The sequence below is a fragment of the Chrysemys picta genome, chromosome 14 (genome assembly GCF_011386835.1).
Source record: "Chrysemys picta bellii isolate R12L10 chromosome 14, ASM1138683v2, whole genome shotgun sequence".
Classification (NCBI taxonomy): domain Eukaryota; kingdom Metazoa; phylum Chordata; order Testudines; family Emydidae; genus Chrysemys; species Chrysemys picta.
This window is the reverse complement of record NC_088804.1, coordinates 7,943,822-7,964,517: the sequence shown is the minus strand read 5'-3', so window position 1 is coordinate 7,964,517 and position 20,696 is coordinate 7,943,822. Positions and strand designations below refer to the sequence as shown.

General features: G+C 48.3%; 2 protein-coding genes and 1 long non-coding RNA gene across 4 annotated transcripts in view; 1 reads left to right on the top strand and 2 right to left on the bottom strand.

Annotated features, from left to right (window-relative positions):
• The window catches only part of LOC135975700 (L-selectin-like), a 19,604-nt gene extending 19,329 nt beyond the window's left edge, over nt 1–275 (top strand). Inside the window, exon 5 of the mRNA XM_065567741.1 lies at nt 249–275. Coding sequence (XP_065423813.1) covers nt 249–275 — 27 coding nt within the window. The remainder of the gene's footprint in view (nt 1–248) is intronic.
• LOC135975562 (P-selectin-like) overlaps nt 1–771 on the bottom strand; it is a 110,410-nt gene extending 109,639 nt beyond the window's left edge. The window contains exon 1 of the transcript XR_010592477.1: nt 659–771. The gene's annotated coding sequence lies outside the window, so the exon portion shown is untranslated. The remainder of the gene's footprint in view (nt 1–658) is intronic.
• Nucleotides 772–1,264: 493 nt separating this feature from the next.
• LOC135975561 (uncharacterized) overlaps nt 1,265–20,696 on the bottom strand; it is a 31,097-nt gene continuing 11,665 nt past the window's right edge. The window contains exons 2-9 of one of the 2 annotated variants that reach the window (XR_010592476.1): nt 17,368–17,458; nt 12,625–12,845; nt 11,555–11,697; nt 6,901–6,997; nt 3,778–6,624; nt 3,445–3,522; nt 1,785–3,195; nt 1,265–1,659 (exon numbers count right to left, since the gene is read on the bottom strand). This is a non-coding gene — a long non-coding RNA (uncharacterized LOC135975561). Of the gene's footprint in view, nt 1,660–1,784; nt 3,196–3,444; nt 3,523–3,777; nt 6,625–6,900; nt 6,998–11,554; nt 11,698–12,624; nt 13,015–17,367; nt 17,459–20,696 lie in introns of both variants that reach the window. The other variant, XR_010592475.1, reaches the window with a different exon arrangement.

Below are 20,696 nucleotides of genomic sequence, written 5' to 3'. Positions count from 1 at the left end.
CTCTGAGTGGGTATGAGGGACGGGGCTGTGTTTTAGTGCAGTAGGATCCTATGGGGGTGACAGAGGACCCAGGGGAAATGCCACTCCTCTGCATTACAGTGGAGTGCACAACTCTGAGCTTGTGTGTGAACACTGGGGAGTTAAACCCTGGTTTGCAAGTTTACCTGGGGCACAGGCCTTGGCCCAGCTCTCTGCACCATGGGGAATTTCACTTGATGGGGGAGCTTGTCAATATCCCTTTACTACAGGTGTTTTTAGAGGACTCCTTCATATAGTATTTGAGTCAGACTTTGCTTCTTTGTTAGCACCTGGAGCCAATTAGAAACAGCCAGGGAGCAGGGCAGGAGATTGGGAAGCTTTGGGACAGAAGGGGAGACAACGAGAGAATAGCAAGGGAAAGAGGGAAGGGGACGTATAACAGTGGGCACCCATCTCTCATGAGCACCCCATGTTCAAATGTGTCTGCAGTCTTCAGATAGTATCAGACCATGCCTCCAAGAAGTCCTTCCCCAGTGGCCTATGGGAGGGGAGGGGACCCAGGCCCACCCACTACTCCAAGTCCCAGCCCAGGGATCCTAAGAATAGCAGCCACACACCACAGATACTTCCCTGGGCCACTTCCCCACAGCCCCAGCCTTCACCAATACTTCACCCTTACCTCAGGGGTCTTCTAGGTTCAGGCCCAGGAACCAGCCAGGAGCTCTTCCTCACTGCCCACCACCACTGCACTGTCCATGGTGCTGCCATTCCCTTTCACTGGCCAAAAGCCCTTCTACACTCCTCTAGCTCCAGCAAGGAACTGAGTGGCTTAGCCTCTGCAGCTCCTTTTATATGGCCCTCCTGAGCCCTGATTGGCTGCTTTCTGCACAGTCTCTCTCCACTGCTCTTTTCCTGGGATGGATGTGGCAGGACCCTAAGGCCTCTGGGCCTAGTCCACCCCATTGCAGGAAGTAAATGGAGAGAAAAGATAGAAAAGAAAAGACAGCAGAAAAAACAAAAGCACAAAAGACAAGAAAAGATCTGATGGAAATAGCCCCAGAAAAGGGGGGATGGAAGAGGAAATAGAATAGATACAGGGAGAGGAAACAAAGGAAACAAGTGGGGAGAGCTGTGATGATTGCAGGGGGTGGGGGAGGGTGACACACTGCTTGTGGAGGGAAGGTCCCGTCTGCAGAGAGATGGAGAAGGCTCATGTGTATGGGGGAGGGGGAGGACAACTTTTTTTTTTAAAAGAAGCACAGAGGCAATGATGAAAGGTGACACATTTCACTTTCTATTATTTTTTATTGTCTGTTTCTAAATGGCCCTAAGGGCTGGTCCCTGCTCAATGCCCCAGAGGAAGGCGAAAAACCTCCAGGGTCTCAGGCCAATCTGCCCTGGAGGAAAATTCCTTCCTGACCCCAAACATGGCGATCAGTTTGACCCTGTGCATGCGAGCAAGGACCACAATGGGAAAGGACCCACTGGTTGCTATGGTTACCCACCCTGCCCCAGTCAAACCCTGAGATACAGTCTGTGTCCCAGTATTCGCCAATCTCCAGTGCTTTCCTCTGATAAGGTACGACTCACTTCATTGCTTCCATCCTGGCAGACAGAACCAACTGCTCTCCTTCCTGGCATAAATCTTCCTACTGTTCCCACAGCTTGAAGCCCAGGCAGCTGTAATGAACCGTATTTGAAAGATACTTTATTATTACTAGGTATGTTCAGATTTTGGGGGTCTTACAATGAAATGTTGGTTTGCATCCGATTTATTTAGCATGAAGAGAACATTGAATGCTCACCTCTTTGTCAGTGATGGTCTAAGCATTGCTCTCCTTTTGAGAGGTAACATCTTCTGCAATGTCTAAATCTTGATAGGTGGTTCCTTAACTAGAGAGAGGAGATGCTTTTCTTAGATCTCCGCAAGAATGGCCATCATCAGTTTTGTGGTATTCCCCTCTGAATGGCAGAAGAATCTGAAAATGAACCCAGAATCATTGACTTCTAGATTATTGCCATGAGACCGGAGCATGTCTTACCTCATAACAGCAATGATCCACTTCATGTATCTTCTTCCTGCACTTCTAAAGGACAATAAAGTGCAATGAACAATTCTGCACAAATATAATCAGTAGCACAGATGTAGGGTGTCCTACATTTTTATGGTGCTTTCCCCAACCTTATTCCCTTGGCAAATAACCAATATAGAAATATTCACCAAGGCTGTGGTGAGCTGACCAGAGGTACATTCACCTGCAATCTTTCAAACAGATTTCATAGGTTCCTATAACCTATGAAATCTGCATCTGCACTGGTATCATTACCTGAACTACTCCTTATCCACAAGGGAAAAATGCTTTCTTCCCTTCGCAATGGGTCAGGCTGCTCGTGCAGTATTCCTCTCCTGGTATACAAGGCAAGTTTCATTTCTTTCATCTGAAAGAATAATCAGATCCAGGAACTGAACCTTGAAAGTCAAGAGAAGGTGAGTTCTTGACCTCTTGGCAGCACTGATTAATTTCACTTTTTTCCTTTCAGTAAGAACCCTCCCAGCTCTTCTAGGAGCTTCCTGAAGTTTTTTATATCCTCAATGTTCAGATGCACCTGAAGGTAGGAGAGGATCCATTCGTTTCCACTTGACTGGTACAGAAATGGTGTTTCTCACCTATAGACATGGACAGATCAGCTTCATCAATTCCTTCTAGAGCACAACAGCCTCTGCTCTCCTATCAGGAGAGGTACGATCTGCTGCTGGAACTATCAATATTTGGTATTTATTCCTGACTGGGTTTGCAAACTGCTGCTTTGGCACAAGATTCATTTGGTAATAAGAGAAACTTGAAACTCACCTCCTTGGTCCCTGATCTGCAGGGATGTTTACAGCTGGAAAGTGCAACTGGCTGCACTGTCTCAGGCGGCTGCTCTCCATTCCCAGGACTATAGCTACAGAATGCTCTTCTGTCCCCTCTGTGGATTCAGCAGGTGGCCAGGCCAGCTGCGTTAGCACAGTCTGCACCTGCTTCTCACATTCTTCCCTTGAGAAGTGAGAACAGCAGCAGTTCTTCTACCTGCAAGTTAATAAGATCCATTAATATCCACTTGGGTGCTCTGAGCCTGGGCATTTCTTACCTTTTCCCCAAGACAGTCGCTTTCACTCATTTCCTCCTGGCATGGGTGGTCATCTGATCCCCTCACATCTTGAATGATGATCACCTGCAAACATCAATGTTTCAGAGAATTTTTATTTGTTTTTCTAGCTATGCAGCGCCATCAGTCAACATGTGCTTCATTTGGCTTCCAGATGCTCTTCTCTGTTCACCTCCTTGTCAGTGATTTTCCATTGCCTGGCTGTGATTTTCAGAGGGGCAACCAGCTACATTGGTTAATAAATGATGTAGAAGTGGCTTTTTCCCAAACTGGAGTAATAAGATGCTTTTCTTGTATCTGAACTGGTATCATTACCTGCCTGCCTGCATTCTTAAGTTCAGCCATGTCTTGGAATCTTCCTCCCTTGAGAGGTCAGCACAGCCTTTCTTTCACCTGAAAGTAGAAACAGATTCACTGTGAGGTGCCTTCCTTACCCCTTGATAAAAATGATCAGTTCCACTTATTTCTTGACATTTGATAAATAAGCCACAATGATCACTTCTGTACAAATAGAATCGGTTGGACAAGTAATCTCTGCATATGCGAGAGCAGGTGAAATGCTCATCTTCACACTCTGGTTAGCTGCACTTTTTGGAAGGAAAAAGGAGCAAAGATCATCATCATTAGTTAGAATTACTGACTACTTACATCTGAACCAGTAGCTCCCATTTTTATTGCTTTCTTCAGTAAAGCAACTTCTTGTGCTCTTTAGAGATGAAGATTTCATCAGTTACATTTCCTCCACCTGAAAGTATGAGCAGAATCATTTACTATTATGCGAATGGCGCATTGCATTTCTTACCTCCTTAAAAGATGGATCAGCTAATTCCTGGATTGAGCCAGTGGCAAGTCCATGTTGCTTTGTCTTGCGTCTGCTTTTCATACTCTCCCCATGACAAGTAAAGTCCACCACAGTTCTTCTCCCAGAAAGTAAAATCCACACCACTTGATATACACATGGATGGTTGGAGACTGGTATTTCTTACCTCCTTGTCCGGCACAACCACTTACCCTCACTTCTCCCTGGTAGGAATGACCACCTGGTCTGTTCATATCTCATATTAGAAAAACCTGAAATCAATGTTTGACAGAATTATTTATTATTACTCATTACCAGCTATGAAGAGTCATCAATGGAGAAGGTTCCTTAGCATCCAGATCATTAAGCTTTTAGAGACTTTTCAGTGCTCACCTACTTGTCAGCAATGTTCTACCCAAAGACTTTGATTCTTAGAAGTACAGCCAGCTACCCTGGCTAAAATTTGAAGCATATAAATGGCTGCTTACCTTTTTATGAACTAGAAGTAAAAGATGCTTTTCTTCCCTGTGGCCAGGTCTTACCTGGCTAACTTTGTTTCTTAAATTCAGCAGCCTCTTATCATCCTCCCTTTAATTGGAAGATCTTCATTTCACCTGAAAATAGAAGTAGAGCCTTTAATTCCTGCCCCCATGCTGTGAGGAGGTGCCTTCCTTACCTCTTGATAGGAATGATCAGTTCCACTTATTTCTTGACATTTGATAAATAAGCAACAATGATCACTTCTGTACAAATAGAATCGGTTGGACAAGTAATCTCTGCAAATGCGAGAGCAGGTGAAATGCTCATCTTCACACTCTGGTTAGCTGCACTTTTTGGAAGGAAAAAGGAGCAAAGATCATCATCATTGGTTAGAATTACTGACTACTTACATCTGAACCAGTAGCTCCCATTTTTATTGCTTTCTTCAGTAAAGCAACTTCTTGTGCTCTTTAGAGATGAAGATTTCATCAGTTACATTTCCTCCACCTGAAAGTATGAGCAGAATCATTTACTATTATGCGAATGGCGCATTGCATTTCTTACCTCCTTAAAAGATGGATCAGCTAATTCCTGGATTGAGCCAGTGGCAAGTCCATGTTGCTTTGTCTTGCGTCTGCTTTTCATACTCTCCCCATGACAAGTAAAGTCCACCACAGTTCTTCTCCCAGAAAGTAAAATCCACACCACTTGATATACACATGGATGGTTGGAGACTGGTATTTCTTACCTCCTTGTCCGGCACAACCACTTACCCTCACTTCTCCCTGGTAGGAATGACCACCTGGTCTGTTCATATCTCATATTAGAAAAACCTGAAATCAATGTTTGACAGAATTATTTATTATTACTCATTACCAGCTATGAAGAGTCATCAATGGAGAAGGTTCCTTAGCATCCAGATCATTAAGCTTTTAGAGACTTTTCAGTGCTCACCTACTTGTCAGCAATGTTCTACCCAAAGACTTTGATTCTTAGAAGTACAGCCAGCTACCCTGGCTAAAATTTGAAGCATATAAATGGCTGCTTACCTTTTTATGAACTAGAAGTAAAAGATGCTTTTCTTCCCTGTGGCCAGGTCTTACCTGGCTAACTTTGTTTCTTAAATTCAGCAGCCTCTTATCATCCTCCCTTTAATTGGAAGATCTTCATTTCACCTGAAAATAGAAGTAGAGCCTTTAATTCCTGCCCCCATGCTGTGAGGAGGTGCCTTCCTTACCTCTTGATAGAAATGATCAGTTCCACTTATTTCTTGACATTTGATAAATAAGCAACAATGATCACTTCTGTACAAATAGAATCGGTTGGACAAGTAATCTCTGCAAATGCGAGAGCAGGTGAAATGCTCATCTTCACACTCTGGTTAGCTGCACTTTTTGGAAGGAAAAAGGAGCAAAGATCATCATCATTGGTTAGAATTACTGACTACTTACATCTGAACCAGTAGCTCCCATTTTTATTGCTTTCTTCAGTAAAGCAACTTCTTTTGCTCTTTAGAGATGAAGATTTCATCAGTTACATTTCCTCCACCTGAAAGTATGAGCAGAATCATTTACTATTATGCGAATGGCGTATTGCATTTCTTACCTCCTTAAAAGATGGATCAGCTAATTCCTGGATTGAGCCAGTGGCAAGTCCATGTTGCTTTGTCTTGCGTCTGCTTTTCATACTCTCCCCATGACAAGTAAAGTCCACCACAGTTCTTCTCCCAGAAAGTAAAATCCACACCACTTGATATACACATGGATGGTTGGAGACTGGTATTTCTTACCTCCTTGTCCGGGACAACCACTTACCCTCACTTCTCCCTGGTAGGAATGACCACCTGGTCTGTTCATATCTCATATTCGAAAAACCTGCAATGAATGTTTAACAGAATTATTTATTATTACTCATTACCAGCTATGAAGAGTCATCAATGGAGAAGGTTCCTTAGCATCCAGATCATTAAGCTTTTAGAGACTTTTCAGTGCTCACCTACTTGTCAGCAATGTTCTACTCCAAGACTTTGATTCTTAGAAGTACAGCCAGCTACCCTGGCTAAAACTTGAAGCATATAAATGGCTGCTTACCTTTTTATGAACTAGAAGTAAAAGATGCTTTTCTTCCCTGTGGCCAGGTCTTACCTGGCTGACTTTGTTTCTTAAATTCAGCAGCCTCTTATCATCCTCCCTTTAATTGGAAGATCTTCATTTCACCTGAAAATAGAAGTAAAGCCTTTAATTCCTGCCCCCATGCTGTGAGGAGGTGCCTTCCTTACCTCTTGATAGGAATGATCAGTTCCACTTATTTCTTGACATTTGATAAATAAGCAACAATGATCACTTCTGTACAAATAGAATTGGTTGGACAAGTAATCTCTGCATATGCGAGACCAGGTGAAATGCTTATCTTCACACTCTGGTTAGTTGCACTTTTTGGAAGGAAAAAGAAGCAAAGATCATCATCATTGGTTAGAATTACTGACTACTTACATCTGAACCGGTAGCTCCCATTTTTGTTGCTTTATTCAGTAAAGCAACTTCTTGTGCTCTTTAGAGATGAAGATTTCATCAGTTACATTTCCTCCACCTGAAAGTATGAGCAGAATCAGTTATTATTATGGGAATGGCGTATTGCATTTCTTACCTCCTTAAAAGGATGGATCAGCTAATTCCTTCCTGTAACCTACAGCCGTCTGTCATCCTTGCATCTCAGAATATGACCTGCTGCAAAGATCAACATTTGACAGACTGTATTTTTGTCAGGCAACAGGTAAATGAATTGTCCTTGGATTCATTTTGTAACAGGGAATATAAATGCTCGCCTTCTGTGTGATGAATTGCTGTATTGGTTTATCTTTTTCTCTCCATCCCATCAGCTGTATTGTTAAAACCCTAGTAGGTATAAGTGGTTTCTTTATTCTTGACTAGAACAAGTAAATACTTCTGTAACTCTCAGAAGCTTTGGTTATGTGTATTGCTTAATTCTTACAAAACTGCTTGTAGCCTTTGACAGCAAAGGATAGATTCACTTCCTTCACCTAAAAACACTCAGATTGGTTAGTTTCCACTCCATTGCTACAAGAAGGTGCATTCCTTACCTCTTGATGGGAACAGTTTCTCTTACTAGAGTGGTACTATATGAACTTCTGACAGACAAGATGTAATGATCAAATCACCAGGAATAGTGCCAATTGCAATGTCATCTCTTGACAGATAAGAACCAAGCTGATGCCACTTCTCAGATAGACCATTTGTACCCTTTCCTTTTTGAATTGTACAAATGCTGGCATGCTTAACCCCTAGTAGTTACATCTTGACACAGACAATCAGGATTCTACCCGATGCTAAAGAAATCGGTCCAGGTTCTTACCCCATCCACTGCTTCTGTGCTTCTCCTTTCTCTTCTCTTGCAGCCTCTTTGCCCACTCCTTTTTCATGTCTCTCTCCTCACCCATTCCCCTTTCCTCTTTCTTCTCTGTCCCTTCCTCAGCCCCTGGTGTTTCTTTCTCACTAACAACTTCCATTTCCCCCCTCACCTCCATTATCAATACCTCATTTCCTCCCCCCACCCCAGTCTTGTCCCTGCCTTGTTTCCTTCCTCCTTACAAGAATTCTTTCCTTCATCCTTCTGTGTCTCACGTTCCCATCTTTAGCAATGGAAGCAGGTTGGTCCCAGAAGGTCCTGCTCCAACACCCTAGTCCCTGTACTCAGACCTACAGGCAGCAGCCATGTGCTCTGGGCGACATCCTGGTGTGAAATGCCGCAGCCCCTGGTGGCTGACCCATCAATCACTGCATCACAACAGGGAGTTGTGGGTCATCGTCACCAACTCCTCAGTGGGGCAAAGTGACCTGCCCCACATCCCCCCAGGGGAGCTGTAGGGGGAAGGCTCTGGCTGGCTCTAAACTCTCAAATGAGTCAAATTACACTTCAGATCTGGACTCACCAGCTGGGGCTCTGTGACAGTGAATTCCAGGGTCATGAACGGCTCCTTTCCCTGTGATTTGGATGGAGTGGGACTTACACAGCCCTCACCTATGGAAGCTTACATCATAGTTCCCATCCCCTGCGTGTTCCCATCTCTGGGATTGTCTAGTCACCACGCCTACAGTGGAATGTTCCATCTCCATCATAATGGGCCAATTCTGAGCAGTGCTGAGTTCCTGCATCTCCCTCTGGAACCAGTGAGAGCTGTGGGTGCCCAGCCCCTCTCGGGACTAACCCTGTTGGCTGCGTTTCATGGCACCGTGCTGTGCCCTCCATCTTGTGTTCTAGGCTGATCACTGTAGGCCCACCCGGGGACTGACAGCCAGTGCCTCCTGTACAAGGGAATCCAGGCAGGGGTTTCAGTGTTAGTGGGAGATGGGCAGATACCAGAACCATCCCTCCACCCTTCCATGATCACTGGGAGCTCTGATAAATTATTATTGGCTGTGTGGGTCCATACGTTGTCCTGGCTCTGGCCAGGTAGCTGGCCCAGGAGACCTCAGTCAAACTGCCCAAAAGACAACAGACTTGTTCAGTGGCAAAGACGCTTGTCCAGGTTTGTTGTCGACAAAGCACTGGTACTAGCACCCCATACACTCTGCATGGACATTAGGACATGTATGCTCATGAACATGGACCAGCTCAGTCAGCAGTAGGACTTCCCACTGTCCCCTTGGCCAGATGTACCTTCTGAGACCCCTCTTTTATACACTGATACAAACAAGTTGTGTATTACCCCTCTCACGGGCTTAGTTTCTACCCTGGACCTGTTGGTTCAAACCATCTTCGGGGAGTGTATTTATATTTTCACTCTGTAGTGGGGTATTCTTGTGACTAGCTAGTGCCTAGTATTTATTAGGAGTGTCTCTGTTTTAGCAACACCAGCCACATCCTTACCAAGTTTGTGTACTGGACAGTGAAGTTGTAAGCAAGCATTTGCTTTGTAGCAGGCCTGACTCTGGCTGATGTTTGGTTCAGGCCTCATCTGGTCCCAGGCCCTGTCTTTCAGGCTCTTTCTGCTACAACCGTCATATCCAAACCACCCCAGGTTTGGCTTTGGTTTTCCCAGCAGATGAGTTTGCAAAACCAAGACCCGAACCATCTCCCCTTTTGTTCTTCTCTAGTATTAGGGCCTCTCCAGCCTTGTTTGTGAGTGACCCCCCCTGTAACTTGGGTTGCCTTGAACTCCCAGATCTGTTGTTCACCCTGACCCTCAGGGAGGAGCAACTCCCATTGATTTCCACTTGGAGATACTCCTACCTTCCAGTCAGCATCCAGCCCTGACATCGCTGGCCTGAAGCTTTCAGGAGGTTGGGCTTCTAGAGTTTTCCAGTGAGCAGAGTCAGCTCTGGAAACTAATTCCACTGCAACAATTTGTACTTCACTGGCTGGTTTGGGTTTAGTCTGTGATGGTGTAAGGACAATGTTTGTGAGAACTAGAGACGTGTCAACAGGAAGTGGAGATGAAATAGAGTTATTCAGCTATATTGTAGAGGGGAGGTTAATGAGAGCTAGAACTGAAGGGAGAGGGAAAGACAGATCTCTCAATGGTCCCTGATTATCTCACTCCGAAATTTAATTCCATAAATCACTAGCAGGAAATAAGATAGAAGCGGCGTTTTGCTTACTTCTCCCAGTTCAGGATGTGCCCCAGTGTTCCTTATGGCCGATTTATGGAAATATTGGACACTGAGGTTGATGCATGGGGCATATTTATATCGTTACTCATTGTTTTTCAGTGTGAAGGGTTGTGGTAACTGTGGAAGACCTGATGACTTTGACACTATGGATAAGGCCTTTAGACCTAATTAGGGCTCTGGTTACTCCAGGACCAACTGGGTCTATATTCTGTGGCATAGTCTATATCCTTGTGGGTAGAGCAGGTTGGAAATTTTTACAGCAGCTTCATTCACCCTATGAATAATTAATATTTTGACTGACTTGAATATGAAGAAATCTAATATAATCAGCGCAGCAGCCCCTGCGTGGGTCAGGTTTTCCATTCCATGTATTTCACACTGCCCTTGCTTTCAGCTTCAGTCTACTGAAGACTCTTGACAATTAAGTAACTTCAGGGAAGAAGCTGGAGGCTTTGGCTGCTGTGTCGGGGACAACTGGATATTTTGGCAGCTGGGAAGGCATAGGAAGCCGTGTGGCATGGTGGGGTAGGCACACCAGCTAGATGTTTCTGCTAGAACAATCGAGTCAGATAGGTAGCAGTGTGCACACTTGTATTGTCATATTTAGAGCTGTAGTCCTAGAGTTGAAGGCCAGAAGGGACATAAATCATCTAATCTGACCTCCTGTATATCACAGGCCCCTAAACAGCACCCTGAACCCCCCACACTTGGCTGTGGGCCAAGAAACAGAGCCCCGGTCGTAACCATAGTAACCTTGAAGATGCAGGATCTGGTTCTGTGTTTGTGCAAAGCACAAGGAGAACATGCCAGGGTAACTGTGTCAGTATTCCCCTTCCCTGGTCCACCTGCTTTAGGCTCCCAGCTCCCAGCCATCACCGCTGTTGGGGAGACTGTCTTCCCCTCACACACACTCCCCCTTGACTGGCATGTTAAGACTGCAGAGCCCCCTGATTTACACTTTGACATTCTCCACAACCCAGCCTTCTTTCTCTCACTAGGCTCTGCCCAGTGTATTGCCCACAATTACAAGTTACCAAACAGCTCTTTCTAAGCAAGCACCTAGATTCCTAAGGGGAAAGCATTACAAAGAAAACATTAACAACACTAAAGGAACCGACGCCCATGCTAAGAAGTTTACCAGCCGTCATCCCAACTTCAGTCTTGGGCTCTGGTTCCTTCCAAACCCACAACTGGGTTTTCCCCATGGAAGAGTGTGGGGTAAAGACACTGGCTGAATAAAGGGACAGAGGTGAAAGGGGAGAGAAAAGAACTAGGTTGAAGATGAAGAAATAATTGATAATGGGGTGCATTGCTGTTTACATAACTAGGGGATGACTGTAGCACGAACAAACTCCAGAAAGAAAGAGGGAAGAATGAACAAAGGAAGGGGAGGATAAAAGGAGAAAAAAATAAAAATGGCCCCCTTAATCTTTCTGCCGCTGCCTTCCCTGTGAGTTTGTTCGAAGTGCCTGCAGTTACTGAATTGCACATTGTGATTCACTCTGGGATGCTTTACCTTTGTTCTTTGTTGGTTTCCTCAAACTAAGATGGATCATTCAGATAAACACTCTGTGGGTTTTGAAAAGGTGACCCAGTCCACTGTGCAGGACCCAGAGCAGGAACTCAAGTCGCTCAGAGAGCCTGGGTCTGTGCTAGAAACTTAGAGACAAAACATTGTTACAGAAACCATCTCCCTCACACTCTTCCCTCTCCCTCTGTGTGCTACTGGGGCATTGCATGTACCTTCGGAGGAGGGACGGGATGCTAATGTATTTCCTCTGTCATCAGCCCTTTGAATTCACCCCCCTCGGAGAGGTGCACATATACTACTTCAAACTGGATTCTCCAGGGACTAATAGACAAAGAGTTTTGGGATAAATAGCCTGGTTTTAAACTGGCTCAGGGCCTTCTTCCAGCCAATGGGCAAGACCCCTGGTCCACAGAGGGCCCCAGCCCTGAGGGAAGGGTTGGAAGGACAGGGGGCTTATGCTGAGCTGAAGCTGTGATGAACAAGGAAATCCCTTGGGTGGGGCCAGAGCCCATGTTCGGGTTGGGGTGATCCCTCGGCCCACGCATCCCTCATTCCGCGCCCCTTCCCGCAGCCCCCATTGGCCTAGAGCGGTGAACCGCGGCCAGAGGGAGCCACGATCGACTGAATCTGTGGACGCGGCAGGTAAACAAACCGACCCAGCCCACCAGGGGATTTCCCTGAACAAGCGGCAGCCCTAGTTTGAGAACCACTGCCCTAGGGCCCAAGCTGGACTGTAGAACCGCTGTGTCCCCATTGCTCACTAGCCTGGAGATCTTTGACAATGCTTTGCTAGTGAACAGTGAACCCCTCTAGGCTCTGTTCACTCACAGCCACCAGCATCCAAAGACAGGCCCACGAATCCACGAATGCTCTGCCCAGCTAGTCATGAATAGACACAGGGCGGTACCTATATATCCCTCAGGCCCATTGACACTCTTCTATGGACAATTAGGGACTTCATTCTCCAGAGCTGTCAATCTAGCAACTCTCCCCAGCCCTACACGTGTTAGACAGACCCACACTTCCAGATAGAATGACAGTGGTGGGGTGGTTACCTTGGTAACACAGCGCCCTCTTTTTCTTTTGGCAGTTCTCATCATTCCATCTTCCAGCATCACGATCCCTCTTTATGTAAATCTCCACACAGTCTAGGTTCCTCCCTTTATTGTTGGGTTCCTTGTTAGCCCAGTTCTCAGCCTCCTTCGTCAGGGCCTTGTTGGTGCCAACCCACGTCCAGACATTGTTTATTTTTCGTAGCCCAATCCAGTAGTATGTTCTATGGTGGGGTAAGACATTTTTGAGATAAGCAATTTCCCCCTGGTTCTGGATTGCTAGGAGGTCAGTGTAGAATGACCTGCAAAAGTTTCTGGCCAGCTCCCAGGAGTAATCAGATTTGTTACCATAATGGTAAGTCCAGGCTCCCACTTCCACCTGAGTCACTAGCACTGTTGGAAAGAGTAAAAACAGGCAAAGTTGTGTGACAGTCAGTGACAGAGCTATGGGTTGACTATAGATGGGTGACACCAGACTATATCTTATATCACACACAAAGGAACTGCATTAAAAGAACATTATTTAGGTTGCAAAGTCAAGCGCTCAAACGTTAGGAAATGCCACAATTAAGGTTGCCCATGTAACTGAGTTCAGCCCCCTTGTGCGCAGGCACGATAGTATAGTCTTTAATGGCATGATAATGTACTATTTTTCTATAGGTCCTCACTGCTTCACTCGGTGCAGAGGATGGACGGTGCTCACTGAATGAGGAGCTATTCAATAGTGTGTTTTCTCCTCACTGGTCAATGTGTGACCACCCCTCCCCCCTCCCCCGCCCCAGCCATATTTATTGCACATTATACAAACCCTGCTCTGAAGACAGAATTATTCATTTCCCCAAAGGCTTTTCTATAGCGCTCATCATGCCAGTATCTGAGTGCTTCACAGACATGAATGAGTTTATACTCACAACAGCCCTGGGAGATGAGAGGGGGGTATTAGCCCCATTTCACAGATGGGAACAGAGGCATAGAGGCACTGGTTCTCAAAGGTATTTAGGCACCTAACAGCCATTGACTTTATTGCAAGTTAGGTGCCTAAATACCTTTGAGGAGCTGGACCAGAGAGATTAAGGCCAGAAGTAATTTTGGGTGTCCCATTTGAGTACAGCTCTGCGCGGATACATAATTATCTCCACAGATGCGGATATCCATGGATCTAAAGCAGGTACCGCAGACATGCAGGGCTCTAGTGACAACGAGCGAGACAGGCGCACATGCTCCCGGTCAGGAGACACCGCTTGCACACACTAGTGTGACCAGAGACAGCTGCCAGTCAGTCTAGTGCCCGCCCCAGTGGGCAGGGCTGGAGGAGGTACAGCCATGCTGGAGGAGCTGCCTGGGCTGGGTTCTGGCTCCTGCGACGACAGTCCGACATGCTGTTTCTTTCGCCACTGCAGTTCCTGCTGGCCCAGTGTTGGCCATGGCCCTGCGGGTCTCACTCGCTGTCACTAGAGCCCTGCGAATCCGTGGAGATCCACTTTATAGCCACAGATATCTGCACCCACGGATATACATTGTGTATCTGCATTTGAGACCCCGAGGGCTGGATTTTCTGGAGTATTTAGCATTCTAAAGTAGGGTTACCATATTTAAAAAATAAAAAAAGAGGACACTCCACGGGCCCTGGCCCCGCCCCTTTCCCACCCCCGGCCCCGCCCAAACTCCACCCCTACTCCGCCCATTCCCTCAAAGTCCCCGCCCTAACTCCCCCTCCTCCCTCCCAGCCACACGAAAAGGGCTGCCCAAGCACTACCGGCTTCACGGTTTGCCGGGCAGCCGCCAGACCCTGCGCCCCCGGCCGGCGGTTCCCCAGCACAGCTGGAGCCCGGGAGGGGAAGCGCCCAGCCTGGGGCGCAGGGTCTGGAGGCTGCCCGGCAAACCATGAAGCCGGTAGCACTCCGGCTTCGGCAGCCCCCTTGCCTCCGGACCCTGCGCCCCAGGCCGGGCACTTCTCCTCCCCGGCTCCAGCTGCTCTGCTCCTCCCCTGACTCTTTGGCTCTGTTTAAGAGCCGAGCTGCCCGAGCGCTCCAGCTTCGGCAGCCCCCCTTGCCTCCGGACCCCAGCCGCCGGCCGGGCACTTCTCCTCCCCGGCTCCAGCTGCTCTGCTCCGGCGGCGCAGGGTCTGGAGGCACGGGGGCTGCCCGAAGCCGGTTGCGCTTCCTCGGGCAGCTTGGCTCTTAAACAGAGCCGAAGAGTCAGGGGAGGAACAGAGGAGCCGCGGGAGGGGAAGTGCCCATCTGGTATTTTTCCCGGACATGTTCGGCTTTTTGGCAGTTCCCCCCCGGACGGGGGTTTGATTGCCGAAAAACCGGACGTATGGTAACCCTACGTGACTGGTGCCCGGAGCCGGGGGCGCAGCTCCAGCCCCAGGAGGACGCAAATCCGGACAGTGCCGGCTCCCCGCAACGCGCTGGCGTCCACAACCCCCCCCTGGGGCGCCCCCAAGCACTGCGATGGCTGCCGAGCGGCGCACAGAGACACCCCCCACCCAAAGGACAGGGGCCAGCGCCCTCCCCGCGGCTTGCTGCTTCACAGGGGCAGGTTGGTCGCGTCGCAGGGGCCGCTGGGAGTTGTAGTTCTCGGCCGCTCCCCTCTCCCGGCTGTCCCTGGAGCATGAGGCCCGGCCAGACTACAGCCCCCAGCATGCCCTGGGCAGGAGCGAGTGTCGCACCGCGATGATGTCACAGCAGGCGACCAACACACACAGATTCGGAGATCCCAGCCTCCCTATTTCCCCGGACATGTCCGGCTTTTTGGCAATTCCCCCCGGACGGGGATTTGGGGACCAAAAAGCCGGACATGTCCGGGGAAAGCCGGACATATCCGGGGAAATCCGGACGTATGGTAACCCTATTCTAAAGCACTATGTTCAGAGCACTGTTCCCATTGACTTCAGTTGCAGCTGTGAGTGCTCAGCACTTCTGCAAATCAGACCCCAGGGTCTCAATTTGAGCACCCAGAAAGTGAGGAACACACATTCAGTGTCCACCCGGGAAAAGTTTGGTTTAAGTGACTTGCCCAGCACCACATGGCAACTCTGCGGCAGAGGCAGGGATAGAATCCAATTCTCCAGGGCGGCAGTCAACAGCCTTACCCTTGAAACCATCCTTTCTCTTCTTGCACCCCCCACCTCATTCATCACACCGTCCAGCTCCTGCAACAGACGGGGTAGGGCTCCTACAGACAACAGCTTTTCTCAGTGTACAACCTGCGTTCATTCCCTAGCGTAGGTCCATCCTGTGCACTCAGCGAGGCAAGGGCTCTGGCATTCCCTAGGGTATCAGTGCTTGACTTTGAAACGTTAACAGTGTTCCTTTAAAGTAGGTTTGGGGGGGGGGTGTCTAACTTCCTACGTTTTTTAAAAAGCAAACTGTAAAAAACAGAAGATCCATCACGTGACATCATAGTGACACCAATATGGATCAGCAGCAGGGTTAAACTCCTGAGATCCCGTGCACAGACCTCTGCCACTTGAGCGAATGGAGGAGCCAATAGCAGTAGCAGGTTGTCATACTCCCTATGGGCCAGCACTAGAGGGAGATGAGACACACATTTTGCCAGGGGATTTCACAGCTATTTGCTGACAGCAGAGACCTCAGGAATTGTGGGTTCCATTCCAGGCTGTAGCAGAGGTGGCAGATGAAATGCCTAAAGAACACATGAACGACTACGAACCTTTTAAACAAAAGGCCAGAATTAGAATGGGGCTAACACCTGAGCATGCCCGTCGGCGGTTCAGAGCCCTAAGGCGGAAACCAGACGTGGCATTGTCCCGACACGCCTACCACATTGTAAAAAATTAATTAGCCTCTTAGAATTGGTAGGGCAACTCCCACCTTTTCATGTTCTCTGTATGTATATATATCTTCGTACCATATGTTCCATTCTATGCATCTGATGAAGTGGGCTGTAGCCCACGAAAGCTTATGCTCAAATAAATTTGTTAATCTCTAAGGTGCCACAAGTACTCCTGTTCTTTTTGCGAATACAGACTAACACAGCTGCTACTCTGAAACCTGTCACTAAGTGAGAAACAGGGGAGCTGGAGTCCGAAGGCCCAGGCCTGCAGTAATAGTCACGTGGCCTGCCCTTGGAAGTCTGGCACACTAAAGGGGTTACTCCCAGGGCCTGGTTTAAAGGCTGGGGCATGGCCCAGACCCTCTAATCCACGACAGGTGCCAACCCCCTGCACTCTGTCTGCACCAAAACTCGCACTGCTGCTGGTGCCAGTGCTGGAAATGGGGTTGGGACTTTCTCAATGCAGTCAGCAGGCCCAGGGAAGCACTTGCAGAGGGGAGGGCTGGCCTGGACCACACCTGTACGGAGGAGTTCATCGGCCCCTGGCCTGGCTGGGGAACTGTGAGCTGTCTTGGGAAGCCGTGAAGGCCTCTCTATTGTAACTAGGGTGGAAGCGCCTGGCTCCCTCAGCCTCAGGGGGCCGTGTTTCTCAGGTAATTGCTAGGGACTCTACTGCTTTCTGGGATACAGGAGGGGCTAAAAGCCAAGAGAAGAGATTAGGAGGAATAGGATTTAGGTCCCTAAATAATCACCCCCAGGTGGGAATGTGGCCCAAATGAATCTGTTTCAATGGGCCTGGCAGTGAAATGTCCCTGGTTAGACCAGGAGCGACTGATGGTGCCACAACAATGCCACTCCCCTCCCAGGGCTTTCCCGGGATACGTCTGTGAATTCTCCCCTGGCAGGGGCAGCGGCAGGCCATCAAAGAGCTGCAGGAAGGCTTACCCCAGCTAATGGCAGCAAAGCACAGGAGTCGGGTGACATTCCAGCCACATCCCCAAGCCCTTGGACTGGAGCAGAGTCCTCCGGCGCTGCCCTGGGGGTCAGAAAAACATGTCCATAAACCCCTCTGTGCTTCACAGCAGGCAGGTCCAGGCATATTTACACACTGAGCTGAAACAGACACTTGGACACACCTGGCTGACACAGACACTGTCTCTGATTAGCTCCCATTTACCATGCAGATAAAATGCAGAATCTCAGAGGGAAGAGCTGCCAGCCTCCACAGGGGAAGAAGGAACCGTTGGAATTTAAGGCAAGTGATTCGATTTAGCAACATCATCTCCACAACAGGTTGTTAATGAACGTCCCGGAGAACGCGAGTATGAGTGTGAGATGTTGTCGGTCAGTGTCATGAGTTCAGCTCAGAGGATGGAGGCAGTTTTTGTCCATAAATCAGATAAACAGCTGAGCAGCTCAGTCAATCGGAGCAATATTCCAGTGGAATAGAGTTATATTAGAATTAGAAACAATGGGAACCATCCCTGGGTCTAAACCGGAAATGCTGCAAGCTGCGCCAGCAGGCCCCTCCTCTCCCTGGGCTTCAGAGGGCAGGATCCTGCCCCAGCCCGAATGTCTACACAGCTGTGTGTAGGGCCATAGTGTTGCCAGCACAGGTGTGCTCGAGGACAGCAACAGCGGGTTCGTTGCCCGGTGTGCTTCGCATTAATAAACACACCAGGTGGAGTAGCAAACAAAGTTTATTTGGGATCCCAAAGCGGTGCAAGGAGACTGGCAAGTCTCAAATCAAGCACACTAACAGGAACAGTTTTTCTTCTTTTATACATTTTGCAGTTAAGCCTCACCCCCCCCCTTTCCCCTCTAGCCCTCCCTTTCTCCCCCCATTCCTCCCTCTACCCCTCCCGTCCCTGATAATAGTTACTAAGCAAATAACGATTACATTTAAGCAGTTAAGTCATTCTTGGCATCTATAAGCCTAGCTTGTTAGTAACTTCTTTAAACCGTTATCTTGTCCTTTTTCCCTTCAGCCTGAAACATGCAGGCCTCATTATTACCGCTTGAGCAGGGGGTTGCACACAGATAACTGCTTGCTTACATATTCCAATTGCACCTGGCTTTTGAGGTTGATTAGAGTTTAAACATGGAAGGAGTTTGGTTCACTTAGGCCTAGTGCAGGAAGGCTTCATTGACACTTAGTGGCCTTCCACCCTCCCGAGTTACCTAGGGTGATGCCTAGTGACGTCAACAACTCCCTCCTTTGAGAATACTCAACAAGCTTTTGGCTGAGTTTTCTCATATTCTGTGGACAAGATATGATTAAGTGCTATGAAGCTGGGGTTTTCAATGAGAGGGTATGCCGGGATTTTTGAGGAATAAGGGGCACAAAGCTTACGGAGGAGCAATTTAAAACAAGCAATCAGGAGGAGGGTGACCAGGCGCAGTACCACACCAGTGAGGAGGAGACGCACAAGACCACCCCCCAGTCCTCCGAGGTTGGGCAACCATCTTCAAAGGGAATTGAAACCTGTGGGTTCCCTTTTCTGGGCTTCCCACTGCTCAAAAGCCTGTTTGGCTGACAGGACGTGCTTGTTAATGTCCTGTGAGTTTTCCGGAACATAAGTACAACATTCATTCCCAATAAGGGCACACACCCCACCCTGGGAGGCTGAAACATAATCTAAGGCCTGTCTGTTTTGCAGGGACAGCAACCGGAGCTGGTATAGCTTTGAGTTAAGGCTCTTTTTTATGGCTAAGGTCTTATTGGCATACTTGGTGAGAAACACAGAGAGCCTACGATAAAATTGAGTTAGCCATCCCACCCCATAGGATGGGAGGAGGATTATACCCAACCTGTCTTCTTCCTTAATGGGCTCTGAGGTGGCATACAAAGATTTACGCTGCCTGGGCTGGCCAGGGGTTGTCCCTTAATGCATACTGGGATTCAGTGATACAGTTTTGTGACAAGGGGGTACCCGAGGTATTTCTTCCTCTACTGAACCATTCCCAGCAGGTATCTGACCAATTTTGGGGGACCACCCTCCAGGGTAACCCAGCTGCGTGGTGCGGGATTTGGGAGGTGGCATACTTAGCAGTTAGAGAGGTTAAATTCTTGGGCAAAGCAAACCTTCAAGGACTCATATGTGTTTGTTTCCAAGTTAGTAGGGATCCCTTTCCATCCCACATGTGCCTGGGGGGAAACGGGAGGTAACGAGAGGAGTGTCCCTATGGCAAAGAGTACCACTGTGGCAGACCCTGGACCTGAACTCATGCTGGGCAGGTGACCCTAGGGCCTAACAATTACAATTCCCCAAATACCCATAAAATATCAATTACCAATAGTAGGCAGATTAAAAACAAAAAGGACCAGGCCACCAGGTTAGGCTGGCCCTGTGAGAGTAAACACAACCAACGCTTAGAGTTTTCGTGGGGAGTGCGCTGCGACTGTCCAAAGAGACCACAGGGCATTCCCAGCAGGCCTTATTGTCTTTTGAATAACAGTTTAAGTCTCAGGTCATTGCTGGTAGTCCTTTTCCGTAGGCTGGACGGTCCACCGTTCAGGAGCGGGCACTGCCTTCAGATGGGAGTGATGAATCCAATTCTTGTGTCCCTTGACCTTTGCTGCTGTGTGGGAGACCAGCAGGACAGTGTGGGGTCCCTTCCACTTCTCTTGGAGAGGCTTGTCCTTCCAAGTCCGAACGAGAACGGAATCGCCTGGCTGCAAGGAGTGGACAGGGGCATCCAGCGGGAGAGGCTGCAAATCTCTGGTATACCTGTGGAAAGAACAGAGAACAGCAGACAGAGGGCACATATACTGAGATAAGAAACCACAGCCTACCTCCCACTCCCCTGCCAGAACCGGTGTACCATTCATAGGCCATGCCCTTCCAAACATAATCTCGAAGGGACTGAGCCCTAACCTGCCCTTTGGGAGAGTGCGCATGCGGAGCAAAACAAGAGGTAAGGCATTAGGCCACTTAAGGGAAGCCTCTTGGCAGACCTTTGAGAGGTGCCACTTAAGTGTCTGATTTGTGCGTTCCACTACTCCACTGGCCTGCGGTCGCCATGGAGTGTGGAGCTTCCAGGGGATTTGCATGGCATCCGATATCTTTTGAATGACTTGGGATGTGAAGTGTGTTCCGTTGTCAGATTCCATTCACTGGGGGAGTCCGAAGCGGGGAATGATCTCCTTGACAAATTTCAGAGCCACCGTTTTGGCAGTGTTGTTATGGCGTGGGAAGGCTTCAGGCCATCCGCTGAATCGATCCACCAAGACGAAATGGTATTTGAATCCTTGGGTCCGGGGGAACTCAGTA